Source organism: Vipera berus (assembly GCF_964194415.1).
Source record: "Vipera berus genome assembly, chromosome: 3".
Lineage (NCBI taxonomy): Eukaryota > Metazoa > Chordata > Lepidosauria > Squamata > Viperidae > Vipera > Vipera berus.
In genome coordinates this window covers 21410071-21431884 of record NC_138204.1, presented here as the reverse complement: position 1 = coordinate 21431884, position 21814 = coordinate 21410071, and the positions used below count along the sequence as shown (strand labels likewise).

The window sequence follows — 21814 nt, the reverse complement described above, 5'->3', positions numbered from 1 at the left end:
TTCAATTATGTAGCATGAGGTACAAAGAAGAATTAAAACAACAGAATCCAAATATTGTGCTAAGTCATAATGTGATTTGATTGATTTTGACTTGACAAAGTATGTGTATCATTATGGTTTTAAACCATGGTTTATAGTTTAGCATACTGTGCAGGTTTAAAGGTAAAGGTAAAGGTTCCCCCGCACATGCATGCTAGTCGTTTCCAACTCTAGGGGCCGGTGCTCATCTCCATTTCAAACCCAAAGAGCCAGCGCTTGTCTGAGGACGTCTCCGTGTTCATGTGGCTGGCATGACTAGATGCCAAAGGCGCACGGAACGCTGTTACCTTCCCACCGTAGTGGTCCCTATTTTTCTACTTGCATTTTTACGTGCTTTCGAACTGCTAGGTTGGCAGAAGCTGGGACGAGTAACAGGCGCTCACTCTGTTACGCGGCACTCGGGATTCGACCCGCCAAACTGCCGACTTTCTGGTCGACAAGCTCAGCGTCCTAACCCACTGAGCCACCGCATCCCGTGCAGGTTTAGCCAATTGCAAATTAATGAATTAATTTATAGTTAATTCATAGATTGTTTTAACACTATGCAAGAATCCAGTCTATAGGCTTTTGTTTTAATTTTCTAATTATGGGACTTTCAAATAGTTTGTGCTTCCTTTCACCTTCAAAAGCTTTGCCAAAGGGGAAATGAGTGAAAGCAGAAAGAATTGCTCTGTATACCCAGACTGTGAAGTAGAATTTATAATGAAGAACATCTGCACCTTAGGTTTAAAGGAAAGAGGAAGATGGTTATTGTTGTGGGGAAAACAGGAGAAGGGAGTAATTCGGTATGTTTGCTGCTTCAAGTTACTTATAATAAAGGAAAGAGAAAAAGTGAATAAATAAATTGCGGCCTCCCCTTATTTAAGTCTCTTGCCTACAAGTCTACCACCCAGTTCAAGAGATGGATGAAGAGGAACACTTCCATTCTGTTGCTCACTTATCAGTTTGCTTAAAATAATCTTTTAAAAACTTATACATAGGTATCAAATCTTTCAGTAATTACCCATGAAAATAAACTATCTTTGACTGCTCTAAATTTCCTATTCATCATTTTCAATCTTATTTTGTTTTCCATTCAAGTTAAAGTGAGCTAATGTGTTAACTTACCTTTCTCAGAGTGAAAGATCTCTAACAAACAATGTTTTTGGACAGGGTAGTGGTGGAGGATAATCTTTAGGTTTTTTTGTTATAATTCAAATTAAAAATAATTAAATAGTTCACACATATTAAGCCATATTGTGATTTGTCCATTTACTGCTTGCATGTTTGCATGTTATGCAAACATAGCTTATTTACTATTCCATTGGAAAACACAATGATGTAAATTGCCACATAGTACTTAAGTATAGCACCTGGTTTTAAAATACTATCCTATATGTTAAACTAATGGCAAACCACTTGGAAAAAAAGTTGCTGAGAAAACTCCAGGGACTTTTTAGTCTAGTCCCCAGGAATCCAAAGCTGACTAAAAGGCACGCAAAAAAAAGGCAGAATTCCACAGAGCACTATTTAAACAATCACAATTTATGGGTTGTGAGAACGCAGCCAGTGGTTGGATTCATCAAACATGAATAGCAATTCCAACGTAGTATGGCTTGGCGTGCCAGATTCATTTTGAAAATTGGATTGACACACCATAGTTAGGTTACTCCTAAGTAATCATGTTTGATTGATTCCTCAAAGTTTCGCTCTTTCCACACCAAGAGTAATTGGTTCCCACATGGCCACACCTGAGCAACAGGGAGGTGCCACGGCTCGGAAGCCTCCCAAACAGTTGGAGAAGTGACGCGCTATCCTACAAGGCCGAATATGCAAATGTAGTTCATGACGTAACGCCCCACCCACACGGCAATGTCGTAATAATCGAGACCCGGCGCTAAACCTCAATTGCCCCTCCGAATCCTTCTTTGCATCTTGCTTGCCATAGAGATGCGTCGTACCAGTTCCAGAGCGTCGCAAACAAGAACCCGGAAGTCGCCTCGGATAGTGTACTAGTTCTGACGCCCGACGGTGCGGGGAGGGGGTGGCTGGGAGGATCGCCCCGTTAAGATTTGAAGAAGCGAGCCAATGGCGCAAGCGGAGTGAGTGGTTTCTCTTTAAGGGCTCTGGGCGTGGGGAACGAGACGAGGAGGTGGGAATACCTGTCGGGACGGAGGGGTTTCAGCGGTGCTAGATTTGCGGTGGGTGAAAGGCCGCGGAGAAAAAAAACAACAACGCGAGACTTTCACCCCATCTGTAGTCCTGGAGAGTGTGAGAGAAACCTACGTCGGCCCCTTCCTTTGCACTCCAGCTCACCACAGAACAGTCACCCAGTATCATGTCATTCTAACCTGGGGCTTTCTAGATCAGCGTTTCCCAACCTTAGGAACTTGAAGATGCGTGGACTTCAACTCCCAGAATTCCCCAGCCAGCATAGCTGGCTGGGGAATTCTGGGAGTTGAAGTCCACGCATCTTCAAGTTCCTAAGGTTGGAAAACGCTGTTCTAGATTATGGGAGGTTACGATTCCACTCGTCATCCTGGCCTTTCCGGCCAGGTCTCTTCTTTGGTCTGTTGAAATACGATTCCTGACACCTCAGCTGTCATTGTTGGGCTGGCTGGTGGGGACAGAGTCGAGCACACCCGAAGGACCCCCCTGATTGGGGAAGGCTGGGAGGGATGACACCATCCCATCCCCTGCAGATGTAAACGAGGAGCTGAAAGGTGTCTTCAGTGTTGGATGTGGGAGGCTGAGTCATTTCTCAGACAAGTTTCAGGAAATGCAGAAGTTAAGCTATTGGTATTGTTTAAAACACATATATGAGAGCCAGTTTGGCCCAGTGGTTATGGCAACAGGCTAGGAAGCAGAGGTTCTGCCTTAGTGATGAAAGCCAGATGGAGGATTTTTTGGCCAGTCATTCTCTTTCAACTCAACCCACCTGACTGGGTTATTGTTGTGGGGAAATTAGGAGGAGGGTGTGTTAGATATGTTTGCCACTTGGTAAAAAATAATAAAGGCGGGATTTTGTTGTTGTTGTTAGCTGCGAAGTCGTGTCCGACCCATCGCGACCCTATGGACAACGTTCCTCCAGGCCTTCCTGTCCTCTACCATCTTCTGGAGTCCATTTAAGCTCACGCCTACTGCTTCAGTGACTCCATCCAGCCACCTCATTCTCTGTCGTCCCCTTCTTCTCTTGCCCTCAATCTTTCCCAGCATTAGGCTCTTCTCCAGTGAGTCCTTCCTTCTCATTAGGTGGCCAAAGTATTTGAGTTTTAGCTTCAGGATCTGGCCTTCTAAAGAGCAGTCAGGGTTGATCTCCTCTAGGACTGACCGGTTTGATCACCTTGCAGTCCAAGGGACTCGCAGGAGTCTTCTCCAGCACCAGAGTTCAAAGGCCTCAATTCTTTGGCGCTCAGCCTTTTTTATGGTCCAACTTTCACTGCCAAAGGCGGGATACAAATAGAGAATATTGACCACAGTAATTTGTAAGGAGAGCATCCTAAGTGAAAGAGGAAAGATGTTCTTGCCAGGTCATGAAAAGAAAGTTGCAATGATAATTACAGGTTGCAATGATAATTAAAAGAATAGCATCCTCCTTTGCTTATTGGATATCAGTGCAAGAATTACAGCATTATTTCAAACTGCATTAGTGCTAAAACATGAACAAACACAATTGGTCTTATATGATATTTTTACATCCATTTTTTATTGTTTAAAAATACTTGGTATTTTTATATCGAATGTATCCATGTTTGGGATATCAAAGGTATTATAGAACTGAAATTGAAATTTGCCAAATATGACTTTACATACAAATATAATTATCAGCTTTTTGCACAAAGAAGAATATATTTATTAGTTTGTGGACCTAAACAGAAAAACAGTTTGGTGTAATGGTTAAGACACCAGGCTAGAAATTGGAGGATTGTGAATTCTGCATATGCATTAGGCACAAAGCTATCTGGGTGATATTGCACTAGCAAACTACAATGCAAAATATTGCCAAGAAAACTACAAGGACTTGTCCAGGCAATTGCCAGGAGTCAAGGATGAGTTGAAGACACAAAACAGAGATCAGTAAAATAGGAGTAGGTAATCTGGAGCCCTCTATATCTTTCGGTTGAAAAAAAATATTTGCTTTGATTTGGGGAGTTTTTCTCCAAAATATCTAGAGGATGCTAGATTATCTATCCTTCCACAAACTCTTCTCAACACTGAATGAATAAAACAAAATAGTTCATACATTAGTTATCCTGAATAAGAGAAGATAATTTTGACCTTTGTGCGTTGAGCCCAAATCAACACTATGTTCATTCACGGATTGTCCCCATTTGGCCTCATGAACTGTGCTTTGTCAGAAATGGGTTTTGCTTGTAAGTAGCTCCACGTGTTGCAAAGTGCTTTTTATTCAAGCCATGATAAAAGAAGCAGTTTCAATTGAGAGAAATCTTTTAAGGAGAAGTTCAAGAATATGCCAGTCTCTATTTCAGTGCTAACACTAAACACAGTACTATCATCTGGATTAGAACAGGATATGAAATAAAAAAGAATAATTCTCCACGTTCAGAGGGGGATGCAGATTAACATATACAGTTGGAGTCTTTCTCCTCTCTTTGGAATAATTGGTCACAAATATTTTCATCTTTACTCTTAATCTGATACATTGTGAAAGCCATTTGCTCTCAAACTTCACTGTTTGGGGTCTTCATGCATTTTTATTTTTGTTGTGTATGAAGAAGTAAACTTTCAATATTTCAAATATCTCCGCTTTGAATATTTTCTGTTATCTTTTGAATGAATAGTTGTATCATGGTGCATGAATAGTAATACCATCAAATATTTATATTTATTACCCATTCTTTTACTGATGTGGTAAAGTCATTATTTCCATCCCTATTGTATGTCACAGAAAACAATTAAAAATATTTTCATATGATTTTCCTGCAATAAGATGTGCCATGATTCTTGTTTCTTGTTCGTACTGTTTATCAGATATTGCTGAACTACATTGCTGCTATGTCCCAAAAATCACCAAGGTGGCCAGAGCTGATGGGAATTGAAATCAAATACTATCACACATTCACCAAGCCTGTAGTAGAGCAGATCACACATTCCTTCATTTAAGGCCTAGCTGCTTTAGCTCTCTAATGTAAAAGAAATCAATAATTCTCTAAGAAATCTGAGACAAAATCTTTTGTTCACTTTAAACTTTTCTGATAATTGTACCTAAGAAAACCATTGACAAGTATTCCTTTATCAAAATTTGGTTTTATTTTACAATCCCCTTGAGAAAATTCTAGTGCAGTGGTGGCGAACCTATGGCACGTGTGCCAGAAGCGGCACTCAGAGCCCTCTCTGTGGGCATGGGCGCCGTCACCCCAACCCCGCCTCCCCCCAGGGTCCTATCCTCAACAGCAGCCCCCCCCCGGAGGAGAGTTGCCCCTGAGTGCAGCCCTCACAGAGCAGCACAGCCAAGGACATGGCAGCCCGGCAGTGGGGAGAAGACTCCGCCCTTGTGCCCCGTCACTGTAGTTGATGCTGCAGGGCACAGGTGGAAGACGTGGCTGTCATGGCACTGCTGGGCCGCCTGGGCGATCTGCAGCAGGCCATGGAGGTGGTGGGTGGCCCTGCGGGTGGGGCAGAGTGGGCGTGGGGGGGGGGCGGTTTTTGGGCACTCTGTTTCTAAAAGGTTCGCCATCACTGTTCTAGTGCATCACAATAAGTTAACCATGTATATTTTTTCTGTCATTTCTCAGCTATAAAATGCTTTTTGTGGTGAGAACTACAAAGATGTTTTTGGGCTCAAATTAGACTTTTTATTCATTCCATATTCTGAGATTGGCCTGCTTGACATAATGATTTTTGAAATCTATATTGACCTTACATTGACCATATTATACTTACCTGTGCCACCCAAATTTTAGATCATGTCCTTCTAAATCTAATACTGTTCTGTTTCATAGTAACATCCACTATTTAATCCAAGCTAAACAGCAGGCAGCAAAGTATAATTTCCAGACTGGTAGTCCCAATCCTCCTCTTTCTTGTGCATCTTGTAATACCTTGTATTTAAGTTACCGTAGGTTTTTTCCTCTGCCATATACAGGCTTCTGAATGAGTTGAAAAAAGAGGCCCTGATTTAAAAAGTCAGTTTATTAGAGTTAATATAATGAGGCTGTTTTAACAAATAGCAGAGAGATAATATGTGCTTCTGTTCAGTAATTATTTCTTCCTAAACAGTTCTGAAGTGTGCATAGCTATAATAACTATCCCATAGCTGTTACTGATAATTTAGAATGCTAATATAATTTGTACTATCCATTCCTCCTGAAGACGTTCAGTCTCTTAGCTACTCTTTGCTTCTTCTAGGTTATGTACTTGTACAGGTGAAACTCAAAAAATTAGAATAGCGTGCAAAAATTCATTTATTTCAGTAATGCAACTTAAAAGGGGAAACTAATATATGAGATAGACTCATTACATGCAAAGCAAGATAGTTCAAGCCGTGATTTGTCATAATTGTGATGATTATGGCTTACAGCTCATGAAAACCCCAAGTCTACAATCTCAGTAAATTAGAATATTGTGAAAAGGTGCAATATTCTAGGCTCAAAGTGTCCCACTCGTAATCAGCTAATTAAGCCATAACACCTGCAAAGGGTTCCTGAGCCTTTAAATGGTCTCTCAGTCTGGTTCAGTAGGAATCACAATCATGGGGAAGACTGCTGACCTGACAGTTGTGCAGAAAACCATCATTGACACCCTCCACAAGGAGGGAAAGCCTCAAAAGGTAATTGCAAACGAAGTTGGATGTTCCCAAAGTGCTGTATCAAAGCACATTAATAGAAAGTTATGTGGAAGGGAAAAGTGTGGAAGAAAAAGGTGCACAAGCAGCAGGGATGACCGCAGCCTGGAGAGGATTGTCAGGAAAAGGCCATTCAAAAGTGTTGGGGACTTTCACAAGGAGTGGACTGAGGCTGGTGTCAGTGCATCAAGAGCCACCACACACAGATGGATCCTGGAGAAGGGCTTCAAATGTCGTATTCTTCTTGTCAAGCTGCTCCTGAACAACAAACAATGTCAGAAGTGTCTTACCTGGGCTAAAGAAAAACAGACCTGGTCTGTTGCTCAGTGGTCCAAAGTCCTCTTTTCTGATGAGAGCAACTTTTGCATCTCATTTGGAAACCAAGGACCCAGAGTCTGGAGGAAGAATGGAGAGGCACACACTGCAAGATGCTTGAAGTCCAGTGTGAAGTTTCCACAGTCTGTGTTGATTTGGGGAGCCATGTCATCTGCTGGTGTTGGTCCACTGTGCTTCATTAAGTCCAGGGTCAACGCAGCCGTCTACCAGGAGATTTTGGAGCACTTCATGCTTCCTTCCACAGACGAGCTTTATGGGGATGCTGACTTCATTTTCCAGCAGGACTTGGCACCTGCCCACACTGCCAAAAGCACCAAAACCTGGTTCAATGACCGTGGGATTACTGTGCTTGATTGGCCAGCAAACTCGCCTGACCTGAACCCCATAGAGAATCTATGGGGCATTGCCAAGAGAAAGATGAGAGACATGAGACTGAACAATGCAGAAGAGCTGAAGGCCGCTATTGAAGCATCCTGGTCTTCCATAACACCTCAGCAGTGCCAAAGGCTGATAGCTTCCATGCCATGCCGCATTGAGGCAGTAATTGCTGCAAAAGGGGCCCAAACCAAGTACTGAGTACATATGCGTGCTTATACTTTTCAGAGGTCCAATATTGTTCTATGTACACTCCTTGTTTTATTGATTGCATGTAATATTCTAATTTACTGAGATTGTGGATTTGGGGTTTTCATGAGCTGTAAGCCATAATCATCACAATTATGACAAATCACGCCTTGAACTATCTTGCTTTGCATGTAATGAGTCTATCTCATATATTAGTTTCCCCTTTTAAGTTGTATTTCTGAAATAAATGAACTTTTGCACGATATTCTAATTTTTCGAGTTTCACCTGTAGGTGTCTTATCTTTATTTTTATTTCTGTTTTGCTTTGATGCTTTTACTCTTAAGGAAGAAACAAACGTTTCTTCAGCTGCTGTACTGTACTCTTCATACATTTATTTTAATCATTTCACTGCAATAGTTTCCCAAGAAGATTTGGAGTCACGGTATTTATGCTGCAATTATCCAGCACCTATAATAAAGCACAGTTCTTTTCAGACAGGTTTAATGTTAGGTATTTTTTTTCTTAAATAATAGTTTTTCCATGTTTTCTGTGTTTTAGACATTGTTTTTATTTTTAGTCCTGTTTGTACTCAGTCTGACTTGTGTTTGCATTCTCTTATAGCTTCCCAAATGTGACCCAAGATGCATTCAATTTCACCCTTCATACCACCCTGGCCCTCACCACAAAACTAGTGCTTCCTACGCCTGCCAGACCAATCCTTCCAGTGCAAACTGGCGTCCAGGCTCAACAGGAAGAACAGTCGAGTGGCATGACTATATTCTTTAGTCTCCTTGTACTAGGTAATCTCTCATTAATTACTTTTGATGGCAGTCATGAAAAGATGAAGGTTGTGAAACACAATTCCAGTTCTGCTTACTAACCTCTATTGCTAGTATGGAAAAAAAGTGGAATGGAAGAGTTTTTTTTTTAAAGTTTCTAATGTAGAAGGAAGCAGATGTGAAGATTAGCTTTCCTCTTTGTGAAATAAAATTTGCATTTCCTTTTACTCATGCAGGGTGACATGGTGGCTCAGTGGTTAAGAAACTGGGCTTGTTGGCTGGAAAGCCGGCAGCCCAGGTTTAAAACCTGAGAGCGCCACATGAGAGGGTGAGCTCCTGTCCTCGCCTCAGCTTCTGCCAACCTAGCAATTTGAAAGCATGGAAATAGAGTAGATAGACAGGTGTCACTTTGGTGGGAAGGTAATAGCACTTCGTGACGGCATGCTGGCCACAGGACTGCGGAAATGTCTTTGGACAGCATTGGCTCAATGGCCTTGAAATGGAGATGAGCACCACCTCTTATTGTCGGCAATGACTAGCAGAGTAAAATTCACAGGGACTCCTTTACCTTTTTACTTAAGCATATAAATACCAGGAATACCAAATTTCACATGGTTAGAGCCAGGGCAGAAAATATTTCGTTTATCAGAAGCCACACTTTTTTATTATTTTATTTTGTCACTCCTTAGGATAAAGGTTTGAATTTGAGAGGATTTTGCCATATGAATAAATATACCCTTAAATTTCCAGAAAGCTTTTTTGGCAGGCTAAGGGCGGTTGAAGTATTGCAACTTTTTCTAAGAGTTTTGATTTCCCTTGTAAAATTGATGGCAAACTATACTGTCGGTGTTCATTTGTGTTGTCAGAATGGGATTTGACTAAGCAAATGAGATAGGAAATAAGCAATTCAGAAATCACATGTGGTTCATGGGTGATCTATGCCTTGTTTAATGGGTCAAATTCCCCATCCAGAAGTTGTTGGCAAATGTTATCTGTGGTTTGCTAAATATTTACAGAATTTTGGTGATTTGATCCATCACAAACCACTCTATGTACCCATGGGTCTTAGTACATTATGTGAAGGTGTTAAATAGCACATTTAGCTAAATGTAACTTGTGGCACTTTGGTTTCTCTAACCGTTTAGCAAACTACTGTGGCTGTTGCACATGAAAGTAGATGATGGCTGCATACAAATTATGGTAAATATTTTAAAATGAGATATAATGTGTAACTGCAGTTAAAGGCTGTGTTCATACTTTTAGTTCAACCATGTGGTGTAAAATATGTAACTCATTAATTAGTGCTTAATATGGTACATAGATCCAACCAATTGTGATTTATTTAGCAAGATTATATTTAAATACACCATACCTTAATACTGTGTTTGTATCAGATTAATGACTTTGCCCAAGATAAGGGAAAACAACTCAATAGATTGATTTTTGGGAAGAGCAGGTTATTCCCAGTGAAAGCTTTATATTGGCAATTTACAGGTTACATTTTTTTTTATTGAAAGGTTTTATGAAAGTTACAATATTATCCCATCCCCAACCTACCCCTAAACCCCCCTACCCCTCCCCCATTTCCCAAAGCTGATTACAGGGTTACAAATATATAATAATCATAATCTAACTAACATTAACCAACTATATAAATAACCAAATACATAATGCACTTTAACCCGCCTATAACATAATTACAAATGATCTAAAAGTATCCAACTTATACTAATACAATAATAATACCGTATAATATATATATTATTATAACTAATAATAAAAAAGAAAAAAGAAAAATTTAAATTATAACAATCTAAAATTTACTCATAAGCTAAATGGAACTTTTTAGTCCCATATTTTTTCTGAATATAATCTATCCATCTTCTCCAAACCGAAATGTATCTTTCTTGTGAATGATCCTTCAAATAAGCAGAAATCTTAGCCATTTCTGCTAAATTTGACACTTTAAGCGTCCATTCCTCTATAGTAGGCAGGCAGTCCTTCTTCCAATATTGCCCTACCAATAACCTTGCAGCTATTATCAAATTCAACATCAAGTTAATTTCTTTAGTATCACAATCTGTAATAACACCCAATAAAAATAATTGTGGGGTAAACTTTATCTTTCTCTTTAAAATCTTTTGGATGTTCCACCAAATTTTAATCCAAAAAGCTTTTATATTTCTACAAGTCCACCAAATCTGAAAATAAGTAGCATCCAAACTACCACATCTCCAACATTTGGGCTGTAAATTGGAATACATACAAGACAGCTTTTTAGGATCCAAATGCCATCTATAAAACATTTTATAAAATTTTTCTCTTAAATTTTGGGCTTGAGTAAATTTTACATTTCTAACCCAAATTACCTCCCAAACATCCAACGGGATCGGTTCTTGAATATTTTGAGCCCACTTTACCATGCAGTCTTTCACTAATTCCATTTCCGAATCCAATTCTATTAAAGCATTATAAATTCTCTTTATATGCGCTCGAGTTTCATCTTTAATCTGTTTTACCAAATTTTCATCCATCAGTGTCAAACCAACCTTCTGATCTAACTTCCACCTAGCTTGCAGTTGAGTATACTGAAACCAAGACTGTACAATATTTTCTTGTTTTAACTCAGCTAACGACCTTAATTGCCAATCATTCCCTACCAGTCTAAGTAATTGCTTATAAGAAATCATATCCAAATTCACACCCATAGATACACCCCTCTATTGTGTGTCCAGGAATCCCCCAAATTGGTATTTTATAATTCAACTTATAATAATACTTTTTCCAAACACGCAATAAAGCACTTCTTAAAATATGAGATTTAAAAGCCTTGTCAACTTTTTATCATAAATCAAATATGCATGCCACCCATATAATAAGTCCCATCCCTCAAGATAAAGTATACTTTTATTTGTTAAATTAAGCCAATCACTAACCAGTGTTAAAACCACTGGATCATAATATAATTTCAAATTAGGCACCTTAAGTCCTCCTCTTTCCTGTGCGTCTTGTAAAATCTTAAGTTTAACTCTCGGTTTTTTCCCCACCCAAATAAATTTATTAATACCCTTCTGCCAATCATCCAAGTTAGCATCCTTTTTCAAAATAGGTATCATTTGAAACAAAAAGAGAAACTTTGGTAAAACATTCATTTTAACAGCTGCAATTTTTCCCAACAAAGATAATTGTAATTTTTTCCAATTATTTAAATCCTTTTGTGTTACGGGAGAAGAAATTAAAGTTTTAGAAACAATAGGAATTGCCTGCCGTCTTGAAGCCATTTTCCAACTTGCTACAATTCACTTTCTCTTACCACTTTCACTTTCCCTCTGCACTTCAGAATAAAAATAAAATCCAAAAAAAAGAAAAAGAAAAAGAGAAAAGAGGAACCTTTAATAAAAAACCTTTAAAACTCTAAAATCCAATGTATTGTTTAGACTTTAACAGAATCTTCACACTTTATTCTTTTGAAGGAAAAAAACATTTCGGCGCCATCTTTTCTCTTTCAAAGTCAAATTTGTGTATGAGGAAGATTAGAGCACCCGAGTTAAAGTTTTAAATACTTGCAAATTTACTCCTCCTGGTCAGCTCTGTCTGCTTTAAGATCAATCATAAATCACTATAATCCATAGATGTGGATGCAGCGTCTGACTTCGCCCCTGCTTTGGAGCAAAGGCATCCTGGACTCAGAGAAAGCCTCGGGCTCCATGGGAGCTCTCACCCTCCAACCCCCAGATAATTCTGGGAGGTCTTGGGGAGTTCTACCACTACCCGAGGAGAGCTCACCTCCCCCTCTTCTCCCGAGGGGGAAGTTTACGAGCCGCGGGACAGCTGATTGTCACCGTCTCCGCGGATCTAACGAAGCCTCAGGACGGGCGGCCAGAGAAAAGCTGCCATTCAGCACGGCGTTGCCACCGGAAGTCCCAATTTACAGGTTACATTGTAGTTGGCATGAGTAGAGTGATAATTTAAGAAAGACATTTTCATTTATCGTAGAGTTTCACTGCTTAAATGAGAATTTTTCCTAATCAAGATTCAAAATTCATAGTCCTGAACTTTTAATTAAAATAAAAATTATAAATATTGTATTACTATTAGGGTCATTTTCTTCCTAACTGTACCTTACCAATTTTTAAACAAATAAAAAGGTGAATTAAAAATACAATAACAGACAGAACTTGATCTTACATTGCTAAAAACAGATGAAAAGCTGATTTAAAAACTTTATAGATTACTGCTTAACTTAAAGATGGAGGAGGAACAAGTTAAAGAAACAGTGGTAATATGGGCAAAAAATGTTGGAGCTTGAAGAATGGGAAAATTTATGGGACAGAAATATTAGATTAACCAAAGCTGTACCATATAAAGAAAATTTGTATAAAATGTTTTATAGATGGCACATGACACCAGTGAGACTAGCCAAAATGTTTAAAAATACTTCAAATGTCTGTTGGAAATGTAATCAAAGACCAGGTACTTATTATCATATATGGTGGTCATGTTCTAAAGGAAAAAGGTTTTGGCTTAAGATAAATCTATGGTTGGAGAAGATGATTAAAAAACAAATAGAATTTTAACCAGAATTGTTTCTGTTAGGAATGATAGGCCCCAATTATGACAAGGAGAGCAGATACTTATGTTACATGTATTGACAGCAGCGATGTATGCCCAATATTGGAAAAATGAAAAGTTACCAACTGAAGAAGTATTAATCAAGAAAATATTGGACTGTGCAGAAAGGGATAGATTAACTTTAGAGATTAAACAGAAAGAACTTTCAGTTTACTATAGAACTTGGAAGAAATTTTATCAATGGCTAGATAAGTGAGTTAGAGAGAAAGGAATGTGATATGCAATTTTGAATTTATTTGAGTAAGAAAAGTACTATACATTGAAAACTTAGTATTGTTTATGATAATCTATTATACCTACCATTGTTATTATTAGCTTTACTACTTTTATTTATATATATTTACCCAGACAATATGCTGTTTGCCAAATATTGAATGTTATTGGGGGAAACCCCAAACCCTACCCCCAACCTTTCCTGTAAGTAAAGGTAAAGGTAAAAGTTCCCCTGCACATGCGTGCTAGTCATTTCCAACTCTAGGGCCCGGTGCTCATCTCCTTTTCAAAGCCAAAGAGCCAGCGATTGTCCGAGGACGTCTCCGTGGTCATGTGGCCGGCATGACTATACGCCAAAGGCACACGGAATGCTGTTACCTTCCCACCGTGGGGGTCTCTATTTTTCTACTTGCATTTTTACGTTCTTTTGAACTGCTACGTTGGCAGAAGCTGGGATGAGTAACAGGCGCTCACTCTGTTATGCGGCACTCGGGATTCGACCCGCCAAACTGCCGACCATCTGATCAACAAGCTCAGCGTCCTAACCCACTGAGCCACCGCGTCCCTTTCCTTTCCTGTACCCTGTCCCAAATTCCCATCCCATTACCCCCCTTTTTAACCCTATAAAAACTAATAAATTTTGTTTCAAAAAACCACACAATTGTTAAGGGAGGAACTCTAATGACAGGAAGCACTGGTGATATAAAAAAAATGCAAAAAACATTGAGGAATGGCAAAGAATAGGACCAGTTCTTACATTTTAAAAATATTCTGAAGATAGTGTAATAATTTTTGTAAGACAGTTTATGTCACTAAGAATTTCAGACAGCCTGATGGGGCTTTGGTTCAGGTTCTTGGTATAAAGAATATGAGTTTCAATTTTTAATACATTTTTATAGGTTTGATTAATCACAGCTTAAGTGTTCTAACAACAAAAAAGATCTCTATAAGAATATAAATGCATTACAAAGCTTTTTAAAGTTTTAAGGTAATTGGTTTTTTCGTGCATCTCTCAATGTGGAAAAAACATTGATACATTTTTAAAAAAATGTTATTGTTAGTTGAATTAGTTGAACAATATTAGAACAGGATCGCTGCCAATGTGAACTATGTGAGTGTACTAAAATTAATGATCTTTCCAGGAAGAAGTTTACTCTGTGTGTCTGTATGTTTACATTGATGCTCTGTATGTTTATGGTAGCTTCTACAAAACAAAATACCCAGGAATTCCCTGTATAAATTAATAGTTTATAAAAATTCCATCACAAAAACGGGGAGACTTATGTGTAGTCTGTACGCAGCAGATCAATGCTCCAAACCCATGTGGTTTATGGAATTAATTTTGAAATAGAATTGCTTTATCTTTTATTCAACCATGACAGAGTGTAACCTGAGTACATAGCTATAGTTTTTACTTAATTAAATTCTGCAATTGCTTCCTCAATTCCAGTATTAAAATTAAAGGGTGTTGTACCTTCATTGTACTCAGAATGTAAAGAAATGTTTCTTTTATTTTTCCTTGAACTCTCTGTTGCAGAAAGGATTATCTGATTTTACTTCTATTCCTACTTCCTTGTGAACTGAACGTGACTTCTTTTTGAGGAAATATGTCTAGAACAGGGGTGTCAAACTGCTGGCCCGTGGGCCGGACACATCATCCGGAAGCTGCACCCACCCCATTGACAGCAATGGCGAAAAGGCTCCGATACGTTGCATGACGTCACGTGACGTTGCGAGTTTCACATGTCAGGTCTAGAATTATAAAATGAGCCTCTTCATAATATGCAATTGTGTAATCCAGCATTTCTGACACAGAGAGAATTGTTCCCAGGAATGGGATCCTTTAAAGCAAATCCATTAAATTTTGGTTCTGAGTTTTTGAGAGTCCCAAGTGTGAAAATAATAAGGATATATATTCCTAACAATATAACAGAGAAATGTTTCTCTAATAATGAGAGAGAATATTTTAGCCCTTTCTTTCACTACCGTAGGTTTTCATAGCATCAGAGGGTTATTTTCCTTTTCTTTGATATTTTTCCTTGATTCAATTTACCTTTATGTGAACTGGGTAATTCTGTATGAAAGATATATTTATATAGTCTGTATATATTATTTAGCTTTTGCTTTCCATTACCGTTTCTGGTTATACTTTCACAAACATAGTTAATTTATAAGCTTTGTTTTTCCTGAAAATCTGGTTGTCAGTTTGAATGATTGTTTATACCATCACAGCCTCGTGGTTGTATTGGATTACAGTTTCTATTTTAATAATGCTTAATTTTTTGTAAGTGTGGGAATTATTCTGGAGAAAAATCAAGTGTTTTCCTTTGAAATACCCCTATGCTGGTTTGGAAAAGTCAGTTGAACCCATTTTCATTCCCACAGTGATCCTAGTAAGAACACTAATTACTGCCATTTTTAAATAATTATCTAAAAGGGTTTCTTAGACCCATAAACTCCTGAATGTTAAATATTCAAATGTATCTATATCAGGGGTCCCCAACCTTGGCAACTTTAAGACTTGTGGACTTCAACTCCCAGAATTCCCCTGCCAGTCCACAGGTCTTAGAGTTCCCAAGGTTGGGGACCCCTGATCTATATTACTGTTTCTCCAGATAGAGAAGACTCTGAAGTTGTTTTGTGTTTAAAACAAGATAGGAGCAAGACACGCATTGAATAGTTGCAAAATGTACAACCGCATTAGGGAGATATTTGCCAGAAGGAAACCAGTTTTGATAAATTTTGAACTTTTTATTCTTAATAATGTCAGTGGCCCTGAAAGAGTGCCCTATCTAAAAAGCGCTTCAATAGTTAAAATTATTTATTTATTTATTTATTTATTTATTTATTTATTTATTTATTTATTTATTTATTTATTTATTTATTTATTTATTGGATTTGTATACCGCCCTATTCCCGTAGGACTCAGGGCGGTTTACAGGGCAGTTAAAACCATGAATACAAAAAATTAAAAACAATTAAATTAAATTCAATCCCCAAGAGTAAATCTAAAACCCAGTTAAATTAACAACCCCACAGTCTGGACCAAACAGATCGAAGAGCCAAGTTTTCAGGTCCCGGCGAAATGAGCGAAGGTCGTGGGCAGTCCTAAGTTCTGTGGGTAGTTGGTTCCATAGGGCCGGCGCACCCACAGAGAACGCCCTTCCCCTGGGAATAACCCGCGGGCATTCATTAACCAGCGGTACCCTGAGAAGGCCCTCCCTGTGGGGGTGCACAGGACGATGGGAAGATGATTAAAACATCCCAAATATAAAATATAACTTTTTGTGAGTTTTAATGATTTTCTTTGAATAGAAATAAGTGCTTTGTGTGTGTGCCTTGTTTGAAGCCAGCTAATACAAAAAGCCTAGATTTTCCTTTATAAATTTATTAAGAAAAATACTATGATGATATCTCATGAGGTATCGTTAAGTGTAACAATATAAGAAAACAAGGATTGACTAGATAGAGTACATGTCTTTTTTAAACTCTGTGTTATCCTTTGTCTTTAGAGAGAATTAATGTCTGGCCTCCAGGACCAAGTTAATATTTGAAAAGCATTAAATGAAATATTTAAAGCTAAAGAAAAAAAGATGACATTGTGAAAGAAAATGCTATATATATATAGCATTTATATATATATATATAAATGCTATATATATTAACTATATATATATATATATATATATATATATATATATATATATATATATATGTATATATATATGTATATATATATGTATATATATATATATATATATATATATGTATATATGTATATATATATATATATATATATATATATATATGTATATATATATATGTATATATATATATACGTATATATATATATACATATATATATATATACATATATATATATATATATATACATATATATATATATATATATATATATACATATATATATATATACATACATATATATATATATACATACATATATATATATATATATATATATATATATATATATATATATATATATATATATATATATAGTTAAGTGAGTTTTGCCCCATTTTGTAACCTTTCATATCACAGTTGTTAAATAAATCATTGCAGTTGTTAGTAACCTGGTTGTTAAGTGAATCTGGCTTCCCCATTGACTTTGCTTGTCAGAAATTTGCAAAAGATGATCACATGACCCCAAGACACTGCAACCATCATGAATGTGAGTCAATTGCCAAGCATCTGTATTTTGATCACAGGACTATGGGGAAGCTGCAGTGGTCGTAAGTGTGAAAAATGGCCATGTCACTTTTTTCAGCGCTGTTGTAACTTTGAATGGTCACTAAACATAAGTTCATAAAATATGGCACAACAAAATAAGTTTTTGCGGGGTTTACAGATGCTAGTTTGATGGGGGAGAGGGTTTTGCAGGAAGGTGCCTTTGGGTCGGTGTTGACCCTTGGTAACTGGATGAGTCCGGGCAGTTTTCTGGACAAAAGTTATGGAAGTATTCTGCCATTGCTTTCTTCTTAGGGCTGAGAGAGACCCAAGGCTCCTCATCTGTCTTTGTGCCTAAGGCAGGACTAGAACTCCTGGTCTCCCTGGTTCTACTGATGCCTTAATCATTACACGAAATTGACATTATCTATGATTATCACCAACTCCTTCTTTCCCTTCCTGCAATTTATATGTCATTTCAGCCCAAAGAAAAGTCCAAAGGTTATTTTTTAATAGAGGTCCTGTGAGTTTGTAGGAGTGGCTCTATTGAAATAGGCAGAGAAAGTATGATGCAACCAAATTTTATCCTACCACTCAAAAGGGCTTATTGTTGTTCAAGCTCCAGGGTTGAATGTAATCAACAACTTGCAAATGGGCTGGTAGATGTTGACTGTGGAGTACCTCTCAGCAATGACCCCGGCCTATACTATTTGCAGTGAAGGGACAAATAGTAAAAAGACTACTGTAAAACAAGCTGTGATTAAGAAAGGATCAATAGAAAGGATCAATCAAACAACTTTCACATTCAATAAATGATAACACTAGGTTGGGCAAGAAAAAGTCTTATATAAAACCTTAGGAGCAACTGAGAACAATGCAGAAAATAAACAGGGAGTTGTACTAGCCATCTGATTGATTCATGATGAGGCAATTTCCTGGAAACTTTTACTTAAACCTGCTAATTCACTTGGTAAATTCAGTCTGAATTAAAGCTGAATATGCTGCTTTTGAAACAATGGCAAAACATGGCTAGGAAACCTTAATCTTGATGGTAAATTATTATACCTGAGGTCCAGTGCTTGCAGGAAAACACTCAGGGCATAGAAGGCCTGTATTTATTTATTTGTAAACATATCACCTTGTATGGCTGCTTCACTTGCCAAATGACTTATTAAAGACTAGACCTAGAAAATTTTCTAAAAAAAATATTGCTGAGGAGAAATAAACACCAAAATAACCTCTAAAACAATCGGTGTTATGGACAATCTCTTTCTCTCCTTTGCCACTTTTTGTTGTTGTTGAATGAGTCTTTCTCCCTTGACTGTTGTGTCACTTGTCAAAGTAATGTCACATTGCTATGCCCAATAATATATTTTACAGTACTAAATGCAGCTCCCATTATTTCCTGACACCTGGCTCGTGTTTCTCCTGTGACAAGATATTGCAGTTTATTGCTGAATAAATGCTATTAAGAGTTTTCTTGTTCAGAGTTGTCCAGATTCTGTGCCACGTCCTATTTTCCCCAAATTATCTCAGTGTGTGATTTTAGGTCATGCATCATCCTGTGTGATGCAAGAGCAGCTCTAACTGTTATAGACATTTCAGAAGAAGTTATATCTCCACTGGATTTGGTCCCCCCCCCATGCTGTTAACAATTCTGCATTAGGCCTTTTTGAAGAAGCCTGGCTGGAATAACCTAATCTCGTTTCTTTGATGAATGAATCAAATATTTTAATAACTTGCATATTTATCTAACTTTACTAAAGTTACTGGTTCAAACACTCCCTGCTTTCTCTTTTTTTCTGGGACATTTGCGGACTTTTGCAGACTTTCCTACAATCCCCTTCCTATCCCACCCTTTTTGGTGACTGTTGGCTGCTTCCCCTTGGTTTTCTGTTACTAGTGTGAGGCTGCTGTTTGGATGCCTTGTAAGTTTTGAATTCCAAAACATTTTTTGATTAAACGAATAGTTATTTATTACTGTTTCTACTGCTACTTATGAAATGGATCCATTGTCTGTGCTGTTATAAGATGGAACTCTTTGTTAGCTAAAAAGGTTGACAGAGCAGAAGTAGAAAAGTAAACTATTTTTGTCTGCCAATGAGAAATAAAAAAGATTTGTTTTTTGTTTGAGAAGATATTAACATTTTAGCAAGTGTCCATTTCTTTGTGGGATGGGCTTGTTTACCAAATAAGAGAAGCTAAAACCCAAAGGAGAATTTATTCTCAAATCTCAACAGGTCGGCCTGTTGGAAAAGATATGTCTTAAGGTCACGATGAAAGGACCGAAGGTCTGGGGCCATCCGGAGCTCCCGGGGGAGCTAATTCCACAAAGTAGGTGCCCCAACAGAGAAGGCCCTCCCCCTGGGGGTCGCCAGCTGACATTGTCTGGCCAATGGCACCCTGAGGAGGCCCTCTCTATGCGAGCGCACAGGGCGATGGGAAATCGTTCCTGGCAGCAGACGGTCCTGCAAATATCCCGGGCCTAAGCCATGTAGGGCTTTATAGGTAAGGACCAGCACCTTGAATCTCACCCGGAGGGCAACTGGTAACCAATGCAGCTCGCGCAGGAGGGGTGTAATATGGGAGTATCGGGATGTTCCCATCACAACCTGCGCGGCCACATTCTGCACCAGCTGAAGCCTCTGGGTGGTCTTCAAGGGCAGCCCCATGTAGAGAGCATTGGAGTAATCTACATGGGAGGTGACAGTTGTTAAGTGAATCTGGCTTCCCCATTGATTTTGCTTGTCAGAAGATTGCAAAATGTGATCGCATGACTCTGGGATGCTGCAATCGTCATAAATATGAGTCAGTTGCCAAGCTTCTGAATTTTGATCACATGACCATGGGCATGTTGCAATAGTTGTAAGTGTGAAAAACGGTCATCAGTCACTTTTTTCAGTGTTGTTGTAACTTTGAGCAGTCACTAAATGAACTATTGTAAGTTGAGGGCTACCTGTATATTGCTACTCGATGGTACCCTGTCCTGAGTTCCCATCCTGGTGGGCCAGGTGGATGTGAGGGGGGAGAGACAGTCTTTCAAATAGCTTGGCCCCAAGGTATGTAGGGCTTTAAAGATGATAACCAGTATCTTGAATTGTACCTATTGTTTCTATTTCAGGGAAATGTTATCATTGGGGAAAGTAATCAGTAATACTCCACAATGTGAGGTACAAATAACGACAGGAATGGATGGGAAGTTCCTTATTGATTCCCCAGTTTTTAATATGCAAAACAAATTATGTCATTTAGGTGTATATAACTTACTGTAATTCTAACAACCTTTATCACGATTTGTGAAATCCTTGCAACATTAAATTTTGGAGGATCTCTTTGTAATATAAAAAAAACCACAATGCTACGTGCACAAGAGTAATTACAACATTTCACATTTCACAACTAGTTAGATGCTTGCCTACGTTACTTGTATTGATGTTATTGTATAGTCATTAAGATTTGTTAACACTTGTCTATAGGGAAATGAGTGATTAACATATTGTTATGTGCTCACAAAATATTAAGAAATATTGGCTAGAGGCATTTCATAGTGTTCAGTGATATTATTTCAGTGGGAAAGTTCTCAGAAGCAATAATATAAAAGCTTAAGCTTAAAGCATACAATTTTTAAAATTTTAATCCAATTATTTATAGAAAAGTAAATAGACAAGTTAGTGGATGACCATACAACTGATCTGACAAATAGTTTACTTATGTTTCTTAATATGAAAGATGAGACGGTTAAATAGTTAAAATTTGCCAAATTTTTAAAAACGTAGTATATAAATACAGAGCAACTCCTGCTCCCTTCTACCACTGATATTGTTATCTAGTTTGGTAATGCAATATCTGCAAGAAAGCATCCAAGTTCAGAGAGCATCAAGAACCCCATGACAGAGACCATACTGGAGGAGATAATCTGGAAACAGGTATTTTTGTGGTTTATCATGTGCACTATGGCAATTAGTTTGTTGCAGGACCTGCGACATATTCTCATAATAACAAATGTCCCCACTGGTCTAAAAAGATTGACTACCTCTGATCTATATAACTCATTTTCAATTATACTACTTTCTTCCATGTTCTTTCTTCTTACACAGTTTTTTATAATTGGATACGTAGCTTTGGATCCTAGGATTTCTTGCATAAATTGGAGAAGTTAGAGTTCTTCCTCCTAGCAGCTAACTGTTCCTGCCCCAATAGTTATTTGCCCTTTTCTGCACATCTCATTGTGAACGGTTCTAGAACAATCCTAGAAGAGACTTTTTCCAAATACAA

General features: G+C 38.0%; 1 protein-coding gene across 3 annotated transcripts in view; it reads left to right on the top strand.

The window, feature by feature from the left end:
* The first annotated feature begins 2052 nt into the window (after positions 1–2052).
* Positions 2053–21814, top strand: part of SLC9A8 (solute carrier family 9 member A8) — a 68052-nt gene continuing 48290 nt past the window's right edge. For 2 of the 3 annotated variants that reach the window (XM_081322855.1, XM_081322856.1), the window contains exons 1-2: positions 2053–2120; positions 8346–8524. In XM_081322855.1, coding sequence (XP_081178981.1) covers positions 2107–2120; positions 8346–8524 — 193 coding nt within the window. In that variant the 5' untranslated portion in view covers positions 2053–2106. Of the gene's footprint in view, positions 2121–8345; positions 8525–21814 lie in introns of those variants that run through there. The other variant, XM_081322857.1, reaches the window with a different exon arrangement.